A 19906-nucleotide genomic window follows, 5' to 3' on the forward strand; every position below is an offset into this window, starting at 1 on the left:
TGACAGATTCACCCCAGCTTCTGGAGCCCTCTATGGCTGTGCTTCAGTCAAACTCATTCATATTTTCTGTTAGTATTTATAAGTATCATGTGCTTAGAATACTGTGACAGTCCTTGCCTCTTGAGATAGACATTTAGATCAGTAACACATATTGAATAATTACTATGTGACAGACATTTTACTGTATGTTATAGTATTAATTTGCTAAGACTTCCTTAACAAAATACCACAGACTGTGTGACTTAGACAACAGAAATTGATTTTCCCATAGTTCTGGAGGTAAAAGTCCAAAATCAAGGTGTTGGCAGATTTGGTTTCCTCTGAAGCCTCTTTCCTTTGTTTTCGGATGGCTGCTTTCTTGCTGTGTCCTCACATGGTCTTTTCTCTGTGTCCGTGAATCGGTGTCTCTTTTGTGTGTCCAAATTTCCTCTCCTTATAAGTCAGATTAGTTTAGGGCCTACTCTTATGACCTTCTTTTACCTAGATTACTTCTTTAAAGTCTGCTCCAGATACAATCACATTCTGAGATATTGGGGGTTATAGCCTCAACATATGAATTTTGGGGGAGGAACACATTTCAGCCCATAACAGTTAATAAATAAGCCACAGTCCCTTCTATCTAGAAACGTACTGTTTTATAGGCATGACAAATATTTAATTATTGGTAGTTAGAGTATTAAGGTGTAGACATAGCACAGAGGTGGCAATTTTGAATTTTGTCTTGAGGCAGCAGCAGATGATTATAATGCAGTTTCATAAGGTGTGTATTAGATATATGCACAGTGTGAGCAGAGCACAGAGGAGAAGACACTACCTGCAGATGAACAATAGTAAAAAGAGCATTCATTTTAGGCTGAGAAAAGTAGTGTAAAAAGTCACAAAAAAGAGAATATGGATGGAAATTAGAGTGTCAGTGGAGGAGTGGTGGGAAATTCATTCACTTCTCTACTCAATGAATCTCCATTTACTGAGCATCCATTTATGAAATATTTTCTACTTGTAAATTCTGGTCAGTGCTGGAGATATGCAGCTCTGGCCTGAGAGATGCCTAAAGGCTTCTTAGTGGGTAGTCCTGCAGATAAATAAATGTCATAGTTCCCTATTTTCATTTGATTCTGTGTAAGGATTTCAGAGTTAATTCTCTAGATGATGAGGGGCCACTGGGTGGTTTTGAGACAGAAAGTGATTTGATTTGCATTTAAGAGTATGGTACTGGGACTCCCCTCCCAGTTGGGTCTTATTTGCTGCACACGGGCTCTCTGTAGTTGCGGAGAAGGAGGGCCACTGTTCATTACGGTGCACGGACTTCTCATTGTGGTAGCTTCTCCCGTTGCAGAGCACGGGCTCTAGGCGCACGGGCTTCAGTAGTTGCGGAGCGTGTGCTCATCATTAGTTGTGGCTCGTGCAAGGTCTAGAGTGCAGGCTGAGTAGTTGTGGCCCACAAACTTAGTTGCTCCACCACATGTGGGATCTTCCTGGACCAGGGATCGAACCCTGTCCCCTGCATTGGCAGGCGGATTCTTAACCACTCTGCTACCAGGGAAGCTCCTAGTGCATCATTTTAAAAACCATGTTTATCTTTTAAAATCCTTCAAGAAATGTTAAATGCTATACTCATGAAAGTTTTTTCTGATTTCCTTCCAGTTACAAGCAATCCCTTCATCTTGGAATCTTAGCACTGTGTATCTTTTCTTAGATACTTATTTCCTTTCTTTTTTTTCCTGGAGTAATTACTTACTTATGTATCCTTATCCTGTACTTTAGATTCTAAGCTGATTGAGAACAGGGTCTGTATAGACATTTTGTGTGGATCATATTAATAAATGTGGCCAGTGAGTAAATTTTATCAGTTGTCCTCTTCTTAGATACTAACTGAAGAAGTCTCAGATTAGATAGAAAGTATAAAATGGAGACATAATAACATAATGCAGATATGAGCCAGTAAATACAGTAAAATTTCTTATTTATGAAATAATTTAGGATGAAAAATCATCCCATAAAAATTAGTTTTTAAAAAATGTTAATTTTTCTTAATAATTTTATTGGAAGAAAAAACAGCTAATATGCTTTTGTTCACCAAAATACAAAAGAAACATAGACACATTGAAATAGTTGTTACCTTCATAAAAGTAGTGATTGTATTAATTTTGATATTTGTCAGTGTATTCTAATAGCCATTACTTTTTATTGAAGGCAAAGCTAGGTGGAATATCTTTATCTTATAGATGTAAGGAGGTCGGGTCTCAGAGACGTTATGTAACTTGTATACAAACCCTCAAATATTATATGGCACAACTGAATGAATTGCAATCTGCCTCAACTTCAAAGCCAATATATGTGGGTTTCGTTTTTGCTACGCTTATGTTACTTTTAAATTTCATGGCTTTGGAGAATCTTAAGATTTTAATGTATGAGACAAAATAAAAGAACTGGTAAATATGTAGCTATTATTCATGTATAATTTTAAAGCAAGGATTTTAAGTCTTGTTGCCATGAGAGGGTCTCTGAATAACCACATACAAAATTGTGTGCATGTATACTTTTTCACTTTTATCACAAGCTTATAAAGATCCAGGATGACTCCCCTACCCCTCGAAAAAGATGAAAATCCATGATATGGACATCTCTTTCAATTTTAGTATTCTGTGAGCTTATAGTTCTATGCTGTGTATAAACTTAGACACTGTTCAAAGCTAAGAATGATTAAAAAGAACTGTAATGATAGGCATATGTAAACAACAGTACCTTGTCAAATGCACATGCTATTTGTTTATTTATTTAGGCCAAGCTGTGTGGCTTCTGGGATCTTAGTTGCCTGACCAGAGTTTGAACCCAGGCCCTCAGCAGCGAAAGCACAGAGTCCTAACCACCGGACCACCAGGAAATTCCCACAGATGCCCTTTAGAATAAGTTCCTTGTCCTTCAGACCAGTGGGAAATTTTCATGGAATTCTTTTGTTCATTCATTCATTCATTCATTCATTCTTGCCCCCCCCCCCCTTTAATTGGGGATGGAATGTGGGTGGGAAGCATGTGTTTAAAAAAAGTGAAAAGAAAGATCGCTGAGTTATTTTAGAGTGATAATGTGCCAGATACATGACATTTATATTTAATCTTACCTCTTTTTTAGCTTTTTTCAAGCTGAAATGGAAAGCCAGTGGCAGAAAGTTGCTTGGGCTACAGATATCAGCTTGAAAGCATAGATACTTCTAAGGATGTTCATTGTAGTTTTTTGTTTATAGTAGTCAAAATTTGAAGCAACTTTAAACTTCCAACAATAGAGCAATAATTTTGAAAAATTAAGGTTCATCTTTCTTTGGGTTGTTACATAACCATTAAAATTTGGTTTTCAAAGAATATTTAAAAGATACCAGGAGACTTCTGATTCTGTTCAAGATAGAGTAAAAGGGACTGAATTTCCCCTTCTGCCTGAAGCAGTGTAAAAAAAAAACTGAACAAAATATTTGAAAAAACAATTCTGATGACATCGGATATCAGGAAACAATGGAAATGATCGATGAAGGATGGGAAACTGACAAGTGGAGCACTATATAGTTGCCTGGAGAGCTTCCAGGTGTGGTATGGAAGTCTCCCTGAATCGCTGGGAATGCAAGGAGGCCAAGATGGATCGAGTTCTCAAGGCAGAGTACCAGGAAGGAGAAAGCTGCACAGAGAGAGCACTCTGGAGATCTGCAGAAGAGCCTCCTCCAGTCTTTAGCTGAATACTGATCAGCACATATGTATGAGGAAACTACCTGAGGCCATAGAAAGAGAGGGAATATTTCTTGACATTCATATAGGGCTAGCAATAACGTAGCAAATAGTTAGAGCTGAGCTGATAAACCAACAAGGAGAAAAACTGAATCATAAAGATGTACACAGTTAACCCAAAAGAAGTGAGAAAAAGAGGAAACAAAGAGCATGTGGGACAAGTAGAAAGTAAATAGCAAGCATATTAATAATCACATAAATTACATTAAAAGCAAATGGTAAACCAGGGATCAACAAACTATAGCCAAACTGACTGCCTGGTTCTGTAAGTGAAGTTTTTATAGTTGGAACACAGGCATGCCCATTTGTTTCTGTGTTGTCTAGGGCTGCTTTTATGCTACAGGGGGATCTTTGAGTATTTGCCAGAGACCTTATGGCTTGAGAAGCCTGAGATATTTACTCTCTGGCCTTATACAGAAAACTTGCTGATACTTAGCTTGAACATCACAAATAAAGGCAGAGAATGTCATTTTGGATAAAAAAGCAAGACCCAACCACAGGAAACCCACTACAGGAAACCCACTTGATGAGACACTCTACCTACTGCACTAATGAAGTTCCTTTATAAGAAATCCACTTTTTTGTTTGTTTAAGGTTAATTTAAAAAATAGCTTATTCATTCACTCATTTTCCTCCCATATCCTTTTTTTTTTTTTTTTGAATTTTTTTTATTTACTTATTGGCTGCATCGGATCTTCGTTGCTGCACTCGGGCTTTCTCTAGTTGCTGTGAGTGGGGGCTACTCTTCATTGTGGTGTGCAGGCTGCTCATTGTAGTGGCTTCTCTTGTTGTGGAGCACGGGCCTTAGGCACATGGGCTTCAATAGTTGCAGCACATGGGCTCAGTAGTTGTGGCTCATGGGCTCAGTAGTTGTGGCTCATGGGCTCTAGAGCACAGGCTCAATAGTTGTGGTGCACAGGCTTATTTGCTCCGTGGCACGTGGAATCTTCCCAGGACAGGGCTCGAACCTGCGTCCCCTGCGTTGGCAGGCAGATTCTTTACCACTGTGCCACCTAGGAAGTCCCTCCCATATACTTTTTAAAAAATTGAGGCATAGCTGATTTTATGGCTCAGATATACAACATAATGATTCAAAATTTTATAGATTATGCTCCATTTAAAGTTATATGAAACGTTGGTTCTATTCCCTTTGCTGTATAGCATATCCTGTAGCAAACTTATTTTATACATAGTAGTTTATACCTCTTAATCCCCTACCCTTATCTTGTCTCTCCCCCTTACCTCTCCTCACTGGTAACCACTAGTTTTCTATGAGTCTGTTTCTGGTTTGTTACATTCATTTGTTTGCTTTATTTTTTAGATTCCACATAAAAGTGATAACACAGTATTTGTCTTTCCCTGACTCACTTCACTAAGCATATAATACCCTCCAGGTCTGCCCATGTTGTTGGCAAAATTTCATTGTTTTTAATGGCTGAGTAGTATTCCATATATGTATGTATACTACTATTCCATGTATATATATATATGTCATCTTCCTTATCCAAAATTCATCTGTTGATAGACACTTATGTTGCTTCTGTATCTTGGCTATTGTAAATAATGCTGCTATTAACATTGGGGTGCACGTATCTTTTCAAATTAGGTTTTTTTTGTTTTTGTTTTTGTTTACAAGAAATCCACTTTAAATATAAACCTACAGATAGGTTAAAAGAAAAGCATGAAAGGGACTTCCTAGGTGGCGTAGTGGTTAAGAATCCGCCTGCCAATGCAGGGGGCATGGGTTCGAGCCCTGCTCTGGGAAGATTCCACATGCCACGGAGCAGCTAAGCCTGTGCACCACAGCTATTGAGCCCATGTGCTGCAGCTATTGAAGCCCACGCGCCTAGAGCCCATGCTCCAAAGCAAGCGAAGCCACTACAATGAGGAGCCTGTGCACCACAATGAAGAGTAGCTTCCGCTCACAGCAACTAGAGAAAGCCCATGTGTAGCAATGAAGACCCAATGCAGTCAATAAATAAATTAAATAAATACATAAATACATAAATAAATAAAAAAGAAAAGAATGAAAAAGATATGTACCATATGAATACCAAGTTAGAGTGGTAATATAAATATCAACGCTGATTTCAGGCCAAAGTTACCTGGCTTGAAAGTTATTTCATAGTTATCAAGTATACTTACTAATTCTAAACATTTATTGCTTCTGATAACAGAGCTTTAAAATTCATGAAGCAAAAACTGATAGAACTGCAAGGAGAAATAGAGAAATTTGTAATTTCTTGGAGATTTCACTATCCCTCTCTTAAAACTACATAAGGCTAGCACACAGAAAGTCAGTAAAGATATAGAAGACTTAACCCTATCCATCAACTTGATCTAAGTGATATTTATAGAACACTTCCCAATGGCAGCATATATACACATTATTTTCAAGTGTACTGGAATGTTCACCAAGATAGAACATATACTGGGCCACAAAATAAGTCTCATTAAATATAAAAGGATAAAAGTCATACAAAGTATGTTCTCTGACCACAATGGAATTAAATTAGAAATCAATAACAAAAGGTTATCTGGAAAAAATATTTGAAAACTAAATATCACACTTCTAAATAACTCCATGGATGAAGGAAGAAATCAGAAGAGAAGTTTAACAATTACTAAAATGAATAAAATGAAAATATAAAAACTTATGAGTTGCAGCTGTTGTACTACTACTTAGGGGGAAATTTATAGCACTAAAATACTTAAATTAAGAAGAAAAGTCTCAAATCACTGACCTGAGCTCCCACCTTGAGAAACTAGGAAACAAAGAGCAAATGAAACCCAAAGTAAGTGAAAGAAAGGAAATAATAAAAATCTGAGCAGATCAACAAAATAGAAAACAGGAAAAAAAAATTGAGCAAACCAAGGAAACCCAAGCTGGTTCTTCTAGGAGATTGGTAATTGGTAAATGTCTAGTGAAGCTGGTCAGGATAACAAGAAGTGACAAATTACTATTAACAAGAATGAAGGGGGTAACATTACTATGTATTCTACAGATATTAAGAGAACAGTAAGGGAACGTTATGAACAGCTTTATGCCAATACACTTGACAACTTAGGTAAATTGGATACAGTTGTTGAAAGACCCAAAAAGAAAAAAAAAAGCATATGAAACAGGAAATGTATAATGTGAATAGGTAATGCTTTTTCTTCTTTTTTTTGAAAGCAAGTTTTTTTTTTTTTTTAATATTTATTTATTGGCTGTGTTGGGTCTTCGTTGCTACGTACGGGCTTTCTCTAGTTGTGGTGAGCGGGGGCGACTCTTTGTTGTGATGCATGGGCTTCTCATTGTGGTGGCTTCTCTTGCTTTGGAGCATGGACTCTAGGCGTGTGGGCTTCAGTAGTTGTGGCACGTGGGCTCAATAGTTGTAGCTTGCGGGCTCTAGAGCACAGGCTCTGTAGTTGTCACACACGGGCTTAGTTGCTCTGCAGCATGTGGGATCTTCCCGGCCCAGGGGTTGAACCTGTGTCCCTTGCATTGGCAGGAGGATTCTTAACCACTGCACCACCAGGGAAGCCCTGGTAATTCTTTTTCTACTAAAGAAATAGAACTAACAGTTAAAAAGATTCCCATTAAGAAAACTTCAGGCCTGGATGCCTTCACTGGGTAATTTTACTTAACATTTAGGGAAAAAAATAATACCAGTTCTACACAAACTTTTCCAGAAAATCGAAGTGGAGAAAATTCTTTCCAGCCTATTCTATAAAGTTAGCATTACTCTGAAAATGATATTACAAAGGAAAAAAAAGACCAAATAAACTATAGACCAGTATCCCTCATGAGCAGAAACAAAATTTTGGCAAGTTATATGCAGTATGTTAAAACAGTAATGCCTTTGTGATCCAGTAGGATTTATTCCTACTCGAATATGCAAGGAATGCAAGATTGTTTAAAATTTGAAAACCAGTCAATGTAAGTCACTGTATTAACAGACTGAGAAATAATTATCTCAATCAGTGCACAAAAGCATTTGACAAATCCAATAGGTGTTCCTGATTACAGAGTGTAAGCAAACTAGAGGTAGAAAGGACCATCTTCACTTTGATTAAGGACATCTACAAAAAGCCAACAGTACACATCATAGTTAATGACAGAAGACTAAATGCTTCCTCTTAAGATCAAGAACATGGTAAAGATGTCCACTTTTACCACTTCTACCCAACATTATGCTGAAGGTTCCAGCAAGTGCAGTAAGTTAAGAAAAAGAAAAAAGGCATCTAGTTTGGAAAGGAAGAAGTAAAACTGTCTTCATTTGTAAACAACATGATGTCTACATAGAAGATCCTATGGAATTTACAAAGACACTATTAGAACTAACAAGTGAGTTTAGTGAGGTTGCAGGATGCAAGATCAATATACAAAACTCAGTTGTATTTATAGAACTACAATACCAGCCCCAAACAATAGCAAATTGAAATTTTAAATTACTGTTTACATTAACATGAAAAAATGAGATGTTGATAAATCTGACAAAAGATAAGCAAGACCTATACACTGAAAACTACAAAACATTGCTGAGAAAAATTGAAGAGAATCTAAAACTGAGAAATATATTGTGTTCATGGATTGGGAGGCTCAACATTGTGAAGATGTCAGTTCTCCTCAGATTGAACCATCCCAGTCAGAATTGCAGAAGGCATTTTATAGAAATTGATAAGGTCACACTAAAATTCATCTGAAAATGGAGAGGATCTAAAATAGTCAAAACACCTTTGTAAAGTAAAAACGGAGTTGGAGGACTTAATACCACCTTATTTCAAGATATAAAGTTAGGGTAACCTACACAGTGTAATACTGACATAAAGATTGACATATAGAGCAATGAAATAATATGGAGTCCTGAAAAAGACCCACATATATAGAGTCAATGGCATTTTGACAAAAGTACAAAGTCAGTGCAGTGGAGAAAGTATAGTCTTTTCAACAAACAGTGCTGGAACAGCTGGATATCAGTATGCAAAAAAAAGACCTTATCTATATAAAAAAATCTCAATGGATAATATACCTTAAATATAAAAGCTATCTTGTATCTAGACTATTAAAAGAATTCTCAAAATTTAATAATAAGAAAATAAGCCAATTAAAATGATAGGCATAATATTTAAAGACACTTCGCTAAAGGTGATATACAAAGGGAAAGCACATGAAGGTATACTCAACTTCATTAATATTTAACAAAATGCAAATAAAAAGCATAATGAGATGCCACTAAACACCTATAAGAATGTCTAAAATTAAAAAGACTGATCATACCAAGTGTTGACAAGGATGTGGAGGAACTGGAACTGTGATGCACTGCTGATAGGAATATAAAAGGGTACAGCTTTGAAAAAGTTTGGCAGTTTTAAGATTGTTAAACATACCTATTGTTGAGCTAGCCATTCCACTCTTAAGTATTAACTCAAGGGAAATGAAATCATATGTCCATACAAAGACTTGCTCGTGAATATTTATGTAACATTGTTCATAATTACCAAAACCCAGAACCATCCCTAATGTCCATCAACATGTGAATGCATGAACAAATTGTGTTATATCCAGTATTCCAATAGTGGAATATTACTCAGCAATAAAATGGAATGAAATGTTGATGAATACAATAGCAATAGGAATTTTTATTATTTTTTAAAATTTTAATTAATTTTAGTTGACGTGTAGTTGCTATACAATATTATATACAACAATAGGTATTAATATTAGAATAATTATGCCAAGTAAAGAATCCAGACAAAAAAAGAATGTATTCTTTATAATCTCATTTGTATACATATTTATAAATATGTTTGAATTATATATACACTGTGATATATAGAGAATATATATGAGATTCAGTATATATTATACATAATTCTAGAAAATAAGAAGTAATCATAGTACCAGTGAACAGATACGTGATTTCCAGGGGTTGGAGGGTTGTGGAAAGAGTAAAAGGAGGAATATCAGAGTGGTACAAGGAAACTGTTGGTGATGGTGGATATATTCATTATCTTGATTATAATGATGGTTTGTCTTATGGCAAAGCATAACACAATGTATACTTTAAATATGTGCAGTTTATTATGTGTCTCTTATGCCATAATCTTTTTTTTTTTAAGACTTAGGGAAGTACAGTATTTTTAATAATAAATACAGATTACACATTGTGGTTTTTGGTCATAAATTGTTGAGATCTGTATTCATTTGCCTACATGATATCTCCACTTGGATATTTTTTAGTCATATCAAAACTAAACTCTTTAAACTAGCACAAATCTCTAACTTCTTTTCCTCCTTCCTTTCTATTTATCCTCTGGGATTTTTTTCCTTGTTTTATTTTCCTTTTTATAAGTGGTACTTCCATCCTCCTATTTTTCATGCAGGAGGCTAGGGAATTTTCCTTGATACTGAACCTCATCCCCTGCTTCACTACCAAACTGTGTCATTGAGAACACATTTCAGATCTGTAGTCTTCCTTTCCTTCGCTAACACCGTCGTTACTCGGTTCAGTTCTCTCTTCTCTTTCACTAAGAAGAGCCTTCTGATTATGCTCCCTGATTTTATTCCTTACCCTCTCAATCCAGTCTCTAGAGAAGAACCAGAAGAGATCTTTTGAAGATGTTCATTTAAATTATGTAATTTCTCTGCTTAGATCTTTTCAATGACTTTTCATTGCTCAGTATACGATCTGAAATCCTTTCAATATGGTCAGATTCCTGTTTTCCTCTTGCTTGTTGTGTTCTAATCACATAGGCTACCTTTCAGTTTCTTGAAATTTCCAAGATCTTTTTACTCCAGAACTTTTTCACATGGTATTTTCTGAACCTGCACTGGTTTTTCCCTTTGTCAGTGGCTACCCCCGTGCATGCTTCAAGTCTCAGCTTAAATGCCACTAATTCAGAAAAGTCATTCCTGACTTGCCCATTCAAAATTGGTATCCACATCAGTATTCTATAGATTTTCATCATACCTGTTACAGGTTTTTTTTAGAGTGAGGAAGTGCTAGGAAGAAGTATTTAAACGTGTATATGAGATTGTTTGGTTAAATACCTCTTTGCTATACTAGTCTGAAAAACTCCTTTAAAGTGGAGACCTGTCTGTTTTGTTCACTACTGTGTAGCCATCACCTGACTCACTTCCTGGTACAGTTGACAGTTGATATTTATTGAGTGAAAGTTTAGAGAAAATATATTAGAAAGAGATATACCAGTGGGTTGCTTTTTGAGTGCTGCATGTTTGTTTTTGTAAGATATCCACAATGAACTATTAGGCTTTCTAATAAGAAAGGGCATAAATAAAATACATCTTTATACCTTTTGTCTTTGCTAGAGAAGAAAAAGCAGATATTTTGTGACTTGGATTCTAGTTCTGAAAACTGTTACAAATTAAGTGAACTTGATATATTAACTTGACTTAATATCTTGGAGTTGCACAGTTCTAGGGAGCACTGTTGATGTCATGTTGTTAGTGAATGAGGACTTCTCTGTTAGTGTAAAGCAGAGACTTTTCTTTTAGTACCAATTTTAGGTATAGTTTACCTAGAGCAGAGTATGCACCTCTCTCCTAGATCTACCTACAATTTACATCATCTTGCATTCTTATCTTAGAATGCCTTATATTTGTTTGTCACAATTTTTTAATAGGTCACCCTTACTTTAGCATATATTACATTCTTTAGCATAGTTTTTGATCAATTTTCTCTTATGGAGAAAATGATGTAAGGTTTTCTGAAATCTCAGTATCTATCCATGGCAGCTGTGGTGCTGGATATACAGTGACTATCCTCTAAATCTTTTAAACATTTTTATTGAAAATCATACATTTTTCAAAAATATAAAAATAAAGCCGTATCTTTGAGGTAATGGTTTGTTAAGTAGGTTTATCACTTTAAAGTTCTACAAGTATAGTTCTCGGAGGACTGTCAACTTGATTGACTTCTTATATTTATTTTTGGCTCATTATTTAAATGAGCTTATTTCTTACCTAGAAATGCTTTTCACAGTTTTATTTACATGTTTGTGTTCTTTTATGTTTCTTTTTAAGATGCCCTTGTTCATGTTCTTGCATTTGTATGTATAGTAAAAGTATACCAACTTTTTAACAGATAAAATCATAAGGCACAGGGCTTGTACCCTGAAGGACACTGCACATGCCATCATTGCAGCTGAGTTGGATCCAGAATTTAATAAACTCTGTGAAGAAATTAAGGAAGCAAGAATAAAAAGAGGTAAGTTATAGAAATGAACTTGCTACTGAAGACTGAAAGGTCCCTGAATGTCATTGAATGGTGTTTCTTTATGGTTGCTGGTATTATGGAAATGTATTTTGAGGCCCAGCCTTTGCTTAATTTCTCATAAGAAAACCTGTCATGTAAATTTTCAAAGATGTTTTAAATTTTTACTTTCTACAACAGTTTTAGTGCACATTACAGAAATAAAGTGCTTTTTAGTGAAATTTCTTTTGCAAGAATATATCTTTAATTATGGATTTCTGTTCTTAAAGGATTTAGGTAGGCTTTCATATTTGAAGAGGGTTTATTTTCATCAGGTTATATCCAATACTGATACTTAAAAATTTTTTTAAGGATACTTTTTTTTAAACCTATGGGAGTTTATGTGCAATTTTGTTAATATAAACACAGCGTTAGCAAATGTATTTTGTTTGTTCTATATATAATCCTGTCCTTGAGGAACTCACGCTTTAGTAGGAGAGAGTAAGTGTAAAACAAATCAAGTACAGTGTGGCATATGCACTGATTGAAGCATGTTCACAGCACAGAGGAGAGACTTCCTGGCAGGAAAGCCAGCATTTTGATCAGAGTTTGGGGAATGAATATAGAAGAGTTGTCTCTAGTGAAGTAGAGGAAGGGAGGCAGTGACAGAGAAGGAGGAGGTATTGTAAGCATAGTGCACAGTGTATAAAGGTGCGGAGACGTGAGATAACGTGGTGTATTAGAAGAACTGCAAACTGTTTGGTGTTGCTAAAGATGTACAGAATGGTGACAGACGGAGCTCAGAAGGTGAGCTGGGTCCAGGACATTGAAGCTGTGATGATGCTTTTCTTCTACTGCCTTAGAGAGGCCTTCCCTGGCCACCTAATCAAATTAGGCTCTGATCACCATAGCATTTGGCATTTTGTTATTGTTGTTGTCTCCTTATTTAGAAGGTAAGTGCTATGAATGTCTTATTCATAGCTCTACTGGAGTCCCTAGAACTATCTCTGGAATACAACGGGCTTTTTATAAATATTTGAATGAATCAGTGCTGCCGTGCTAAGAAACTTGGACTTTATTCTGTAGGTCTGTGTTTTTTAAAATGTGTATATATATTATAAAATGTGTATATTTATCTAAGTATATCAGCTTAGAACTAGCGAATTAGTCTCTGAGAATAGTAGGGCTGAGAAATATGCACTTTAACAAACTGTTCAAGTGGTTTTTATGTACAGTAAAGTTTGAGAATAATTGCCATAGTCAGTAGGAGTCACTGAAGTATTTCAAGCAGTGGAATGGATTGGCAAATTGCTTTGGCAGCAGGAAATAGCAGGCTCTCAATGTGGCAGGGTAGGAGGATGAGAGACCAGTTGAAAAGCTGTTGGAGCCAGTTTTGAAAACATCTTGGCAGTTTCTAAAAGGTAAAGCATAACATTCACCATATGACCCAGTGGTTATACTCCCAGGGATCTACCCAAGAGAGATGGAAACATATGTCCATATAAAGACTTGTACGTGAATGTTCATAGTGATATTATTCACAACAATTAAAAACTGGAAACAACCCAAATGTCCGTCAACTGATGAATGGGAAAGCAAAACAGGGTATATTGTACAGTGGTGTACTGCTCAGCTATGAAAAGGAGCAAGGTACACTGATACATGGTACCACCTGGATGAACTTTAGAAATGTTATGCTAAGTGAAAGAAGGCAGTCACAAAAGACCACATATTGCATGATTCCATTTATATGAAATGCTCACAGAAGACAAGTCTGTAGAGGCAGAAGTGGATTAGTGGTTGCCTGGAACAGTTACCTAAATTGGATTGCTGTGGTGATTGCACAACTCTGTAAATTCACTAAAAAAATCACTTAATTGTGTGCTTAAAATGAGTGATTTTTATGTTGTGGAAATTATACCTCAATCAAGCTTTTGCAGGGGGTGGGGGAGCTTTTGGAGTAGTCCAGAGTTTTATTTAGTGAAGTGGGAATGAAGGTAGGATTAACATGCGAGAGATACAGCTGCAGGGGTGGAGGGCATTGTGAAGGAAAGCAAGAGGCAAAATTGGCTGCCCTATTACTGGTTTAATGACTTAAGTAGATGCTAATACCACCAGTAGAGAGAGGGAATATATAAGGATAGGTTTGTGTGTGTGTTTGTGTGTGTGTGTGGGAAAAGAGAAACCAGTTATCTTTAATTTGACCTATCTTTAGGATATCCAGTTGGTGATATCAAGTAGGCAACTGATATGAATCAGAAGCTCAAGAGAGTTTTGGACTAAAGATGTAATTTGGGAATAATGACATAATGCCAGTAGAAGCTGAAGGCATGAATGATACTTGTGGTGGAAAGTGTAGATTAAAGTGAGAAGGAAAGGGATTCCAGAGACAGCCCTTAGAAACATTTAAGGACAACAAAATTTAAGGATGGCATAGAGGAATGAAATCTAGTAAAGAAATTTAAAATGGAATGGTTATTTTTATGAAGATCAATGCAGGAAAACCAAACTTAAGCAGTGTGGTGTGACAGCCAGCTAATATCAGATGGAAACAGTGTATATGAATGGGGTTTAGTAGCCCAATATATGCTTATACTTTCTAAGATGGCAGAAATCATGACTTTTCGACTATATATAATCTTATTGTCTCACAGTCATAAAAATGTGAAATGTATCCCTTTGCAAGATCAAATGAGTAAACACAGGGCCCTTTGAGGATTAAGTGTAAATAAGCATGGCCTGCCATTTTATTTTTATGATTTTATATCTAGTTTCTTTCCCATCTAAAAACAAAAGATACTGTTTCATCCAAATTACAGACTCTCCAAGTATAATTAATGACTTTAAAACTCAGTTCTGTATTTCAGACTTGTTTTTAACCTTGTTGGTTTATGTAGCTGGGAATATTTAAATAGGTATCGCTTATCTTCTGCTTGCAGGCTTATCGGTAACAGCAGAACAAATAAATCCTCATGGTACTGGAGCTCGAAAGACAGAAACTAGAGTTGAAGAGGCATTTCGGCACAAACAAAGAAATCCAATGGATGTCTGGCACAGCTCTGCAAATAAATGTGCATGTGAGTATTTGAGATCATGTTATCCGGTAGTGGGAACAACTGAATGAGGAAGATGTGTTAGGAATTGGGCACATACACCAAAGGGGTGCTAAGAGCTTGTGGGATAAGATGCTGAATCAGAATATATTTCTTTAACCTTATTGGTTTTTTTCTTCTTCTTCTGTCTCCATTCAGTGCTTGCTGTTGTAATTGAACTACATTTGAATATTTTCCGTTTAAACGTTGGTTTTTAGATAGAGATGTGGAGCCAGTAGATTTTTTTGTCCACTCCGCCTCCAACCCCCTTGCTGTATGTTATGCAGGATGTTCCCATTATGGTGGGAAATGGAAACTCTGGCTTAGAAGAGTGACTGAATTGACAGCAGGAAGTTGATTTTTATGAGAAAAATCTGTATAGCCTTTATCTGGTTTTGTTTAAGTGAGATATATTTAGAGGGGGAAATTCAGTGTTCTAGGTTTTCCTCACTTCTCCTCATTCATCTGTAAAATTTCTGAAAGACAAATGTTAATAAACACAGCATCTTCCTAATGTAATCTTTATGTTTTACTAAAGAAAGCCATCTTTGGAAGATACATACTGTTTTGGTATAAAGGTGGTAATTCTGCTCCAACTGTCACTAGAAATGGCCATAATGTTTTTTCACCAGTAGCATTGAATTTGAATGAATGAACCAGACTTTTTTTTTTTTTTATGTTGTTTTCTTTGTGATAAGTGGCATTCATGTGTAAGAAAATTTGAAGAACTTAATGGTGCATTTAGTTCCATGAAACTGATTAAACTATTTGTCCCAGTTGTACCTTAGATTATGACCTGGATTATGTAACACAGCACTCTAATTTAAACCTTGAAATCCTTACATTCTCTGCAACTGATAAAAATATTTACTAACTAAAACATTGAATATAGGCTTCAAGCAGTTTTAATTTCCTTTAAATTTTAAAATGTTAATGTTAATCTACACATGTGAGTTTTGTTTTCTCTTACCAGTAGATGGCATATGTGACTCATCATTTGTCTGTTTTACATTAAGTTGCTTAAATCATATGTCTAAATCTCTCTGTGGAAGAGTTGCTTTTCTAAAGTCTTAATTTTGGAAACAAGCTCAGAGATGCTTTAAAACTTGATTTTAAAGACTGTGCCTCTAAATGGGCTTTTCACACAAAGCACCCCGAAAAAGGAAGTGGGTATATTAAAGATTAGTTCTGCAAATATATATTACCACATGCCTGGTACTGTGGAGGTAGAACAGTGACTAAAACAAAAATCCCTATTCTTGTGGCATGTATATAAGCAATTTCTCTTATTTTATCAAAATCATACTAAGCACTAGAAGTGATTTATAAAAGGAGGGGGGAAATATCTCTAATTTGACCTCTTCCCAAATAAGAACATTTTCTTTTTCTTAGCTGGGATGAAAGCATTAGAAATAACCTTGCTTCAGAAGGGCTCCCAGCCTTTGCTTAGGGTGCTAGTATATATCAAGTAATCAAGCTGGCTCCTGACCGAGCAGGGTCCAGCCTCTTGCTATAGTGTTCCATGGCTTAGTGAGGAAAGAAAAAAGGAACCTCTTGTACCTTTGGTTATTGGAGAATAAGGAAGGACACAGTGTCAGGAGTGACTTGTCAGGTAGTAAAACATAACAGTTTTACATTTTAGAGAAAGAACTGAATACTTTCTTACACTTTTAACGTGGACCTGATTAGTTTTTCATGTAAGTAATAGAGTGCTTACGAATGCCCATCACTTTAGCCTGTGCTTTTAAAAGTAGACTGATATAGAAATTTCATCTCCAATTACCCTGTAACTGTAAATTGTAAAAAAGGAGAGGTGATTGTAATGATAGTACAGTTTTGAAGGCAAAATAAATTTTGAACCAGGTGACTAAATAACTTGAATTTTGGAAATGATTTTAGAAACCTTTAGTAGATTTATTCTTAGATAAGAAAGGAGAGTGATATTTATGACAAAATTTGTCCATTCTTATGAATATCTTGGTGTTTTTTCAGACTCAGTAAGGATTAAAGGCAAAAGGATGAAAAAAGTATATAAACACACTATATACTGTTGATAGATCACAAGTTCCTATTAAGTGCTAGAGTAGAGAGATGAGGGTTGCGTAAGACCAATATTCCCTCCTGTTTGTCTTTCAAAAGCAGTTTTTAAACTGGATTAAACAATCTGCACTTAGTGGTCTCATATTTGTATTTTCATTTTAAAATATCTGCCCAGGAAGCTTTCAACATTGACAAATTGAAAATATATGTTATCTCTTTTTTAATTAAGCCAGATTTGACATTACTTTTTAGCCTTGGAAAAAATAAATTATTTTTATCCTGATGGCTTTCAACAAACATATTTAGAATTCCGTGTTCGACACCAGAGGTGATAGGTCTCTAGCTTAACTAGTTTGCTTTAATAACTTTTCTATTTAAATTTCTTTGTGCAAGTGTCCCACATTGCAAAATAAAAGTTAACTTTTTATTTAAGGGACAATGGGATCACCTTGCATAACCAGTTACCTTTGATACAAATATGGGAAATTAAAGATTCCTGGGCCCGTCATTACCCGGAAGTACCAGCTATCTACTTATAAAAGCTCATGATAGTTTCTAACATCTAAGAGTATAGCCTCTACAACTTCTGTAGGTTGCTCATTTTGCATAACTGACCAAATATTTATTTTCAGTGTTTGTTAGTGTTGTTGTTGCTGCCTTGATAGCAGAGGGCTTAATTTTCCTACATGCATTCAAATAGCAACTTTGCAAGAAATTGATCCTGCTAGGTGGTAGATATCTAACAGCTGGCTAACCACATTGTTTATATAACCTTCATAGGGCTTCTATTTCTTCTCCAAGGAGAGGCAGTAGAGGTTTCTTTGTAGGGATACCTGTAACTATTCTCTCTTCATATACTGGACCATATCTTAATTTCCTTTCATGGCTTAAGAGCTTTTGGGTGATCTTGCTGGTAAAGCACTCATCTTCCTGGTAGAAATCCAGAGCTATAGCCCCGAACCTTCCAGGCAGACTGGTAATGTGGTCATTCCTAAAATATGTGTACAGTGTGCTTGGCCCCTGGATGTTAGGAATTAGGCACAGCTATAAGTAGAATCTAGGGCAGCAGTAAAAAGTGAAAGCTGAGTAAACTCATACAGGAAATAAATTAATTTTTTTTTTTCACTCTTCAGAGTTCATCCCTGACTTCATATCCATTTTACTAGTAGGTAGTGAGGATTAGTCAGCATGGATGTCAAGAGCTAAGTAGTTTTTGTTTGTGTGTTATGCTAGTGTGGGTTTTCTTTCTTTGGGGTCTTATTTAATAAACATTTGTAAAACAAGCATTGCACTCCAGGTTCTACATATCTTTTTCCCTTCTTTGTGAAATAGTTCGAGTTCGGAGAAAATCAAGGCGGCGATCACAATGGGGTAAAGGAATTATAAAGAAAAGGAAAGTCAATAATTTAAAAAAAGATGAAGAGGACACCAAATTTGCTGACTATGAGAATCATATGGAGGACAGGAAATTGCTAGAAAATGGAGAGTTTGAGGTAAGCACTGACTGCCATGAAGAAAATGGAGAAGAGACTGGAGACTTATCTATGACCAACGATGAATCATCGTGTGACATCATGGACATGGACCAGGGGCAGAGGCTTAACAATGGAGCGGGCACGAAAGAGAACTTTGCATCTACTGAAGAGGAAAGTTCAAATGAGTCTCTACTCGTCAACAGCAGCAGTTCTCTAAATCCAGAACAGACATCTAGGAAAGAGTCCTTCCTGAAAGGAAGCTGTCTAAACGGTGAGGCCTCCACTGACAGTTTTGAAGGAATACCAGTTCTGGAGTGTCAGAATGGCAGAGCTGAAGTAGTTTCTTTCTGTGGTAGTGGAGATAAATGTAGTTCTGAACAAAAGAATCTTCTGGAGGACCACTCAAAAGAAAAACCAGACACTTCACATGAAAATCATGGAGATGACCCTGAGAAACTAGAGGCACTGGAATGTAGCAATAATGAGAAGTTAGAACCTGGACCTGATGTGGAGGTTAAAGATGCAGAACTGGATAAAGAAGGTAGAGATAATGTTTTAAAATTTTTCCTGAAGGTTTAAACTCCAGAGTTAATTAAGTGCATTTTTAATATGGTCCCCAGTAGCAATAGTTGACAAATAATTATACCCCTTTGAGGATCTGTTGCAGTTTTCACCCCTTTCTCTAGAAAAGCGTATGCATACCTACATAATAAGTGTTGGTGAATGTTTCAGAGGACTTATCGTCCAGAATGCATTGCCTACCTGGCTGTGCCTCCTCTGCCTCCCACCTGATTATCATCCCTGTCCTGATGGATTTATGACTAAAAGCTGAGTAAATCCACAAATGTTAAGAAGATGGATTTCTAACCAAAGGATTATTGGGATGGGGTGGGGGTGGGTGAGAAGACTAGGATCTTATAGTAGTATGGTATATTAGAGTCATATAAACCCACATTAAACTACCACTCCTGTTTATTATAATCATGTGACTCTGAGCTAGTTACTTACATTCTCCAACCCTGTCTTTTCATCTTCTCAATTAAATTTCAGAGTGGTGTCACTACAGGGGTTAAATAAGTCATTATAGTAATCGCCCCTCCTGGTACCTGGCACATACTAAGGTATATTCATGCCAGGCAGTCATTGTTAGTTGAATCTGAGGAATGTTTAGTCTAAGAGACTCTATTGCTTTATGAGACCAGTGGTGGAAGAAAGCAGCAGAATCCAGGGTCAGAGCCTTCTGCCCACTCCTGACTTCCTTTGGATATGTGATTCTTTTAAGAAGCCGTTGAGGGTTTCTGGCCCTACTTTGTTGTTTATCATTATTCTTT

The 19906-nt window shown here is 36.2% G+C and overlaps 1 protein-coding gene across 4 annotated transcripts in view; it reads left to right on the forward strand.

The window, feature by feature from the left end:
* ATAD2B (ATPase family AAA domain containing 2B) overlaps positions 1–19906 on the forward strand; it is a 148521-nt gene that overhangs the window by 120590 nt on the left and 8025 nt on the right. For all 4 annotated transcript variants that reach the window (XM_057741165.1, XM_057741166.1, XM_057741167.1 and 1 more), the window contains 3 exons: positions 11861–11983; positions 14908–15045; positions 18433–19116. In XM_057741165.1, the coding sequence (XP_057597148.1) occupies positions 11861–11983; positions 14908–15045; positions 18433–19116 (945 nt within the window). The remainder of the gene's footprint in view (positions 1–11860; positions 11984–14907; positions 15046–18432; positions 19117–19906) is intronic.

The sequence above is a fragment of the Hippopotamus amphibius genome, chromosome 7 (assembly GCF_030028045.1).
Source record: "Hippopotamus amphibius kiboko isolate mHipAmp2 chromosome 7, mHipAmp2.hap2, whole genome shotgun sequence".
Classification (NCBI taxonomy): Eukaryota; Metazoa; Chordata; class Mammalia; order Artiodactyla; family Hippopotamidae; genus Hippopotamus; species Hippopotamus amphibius.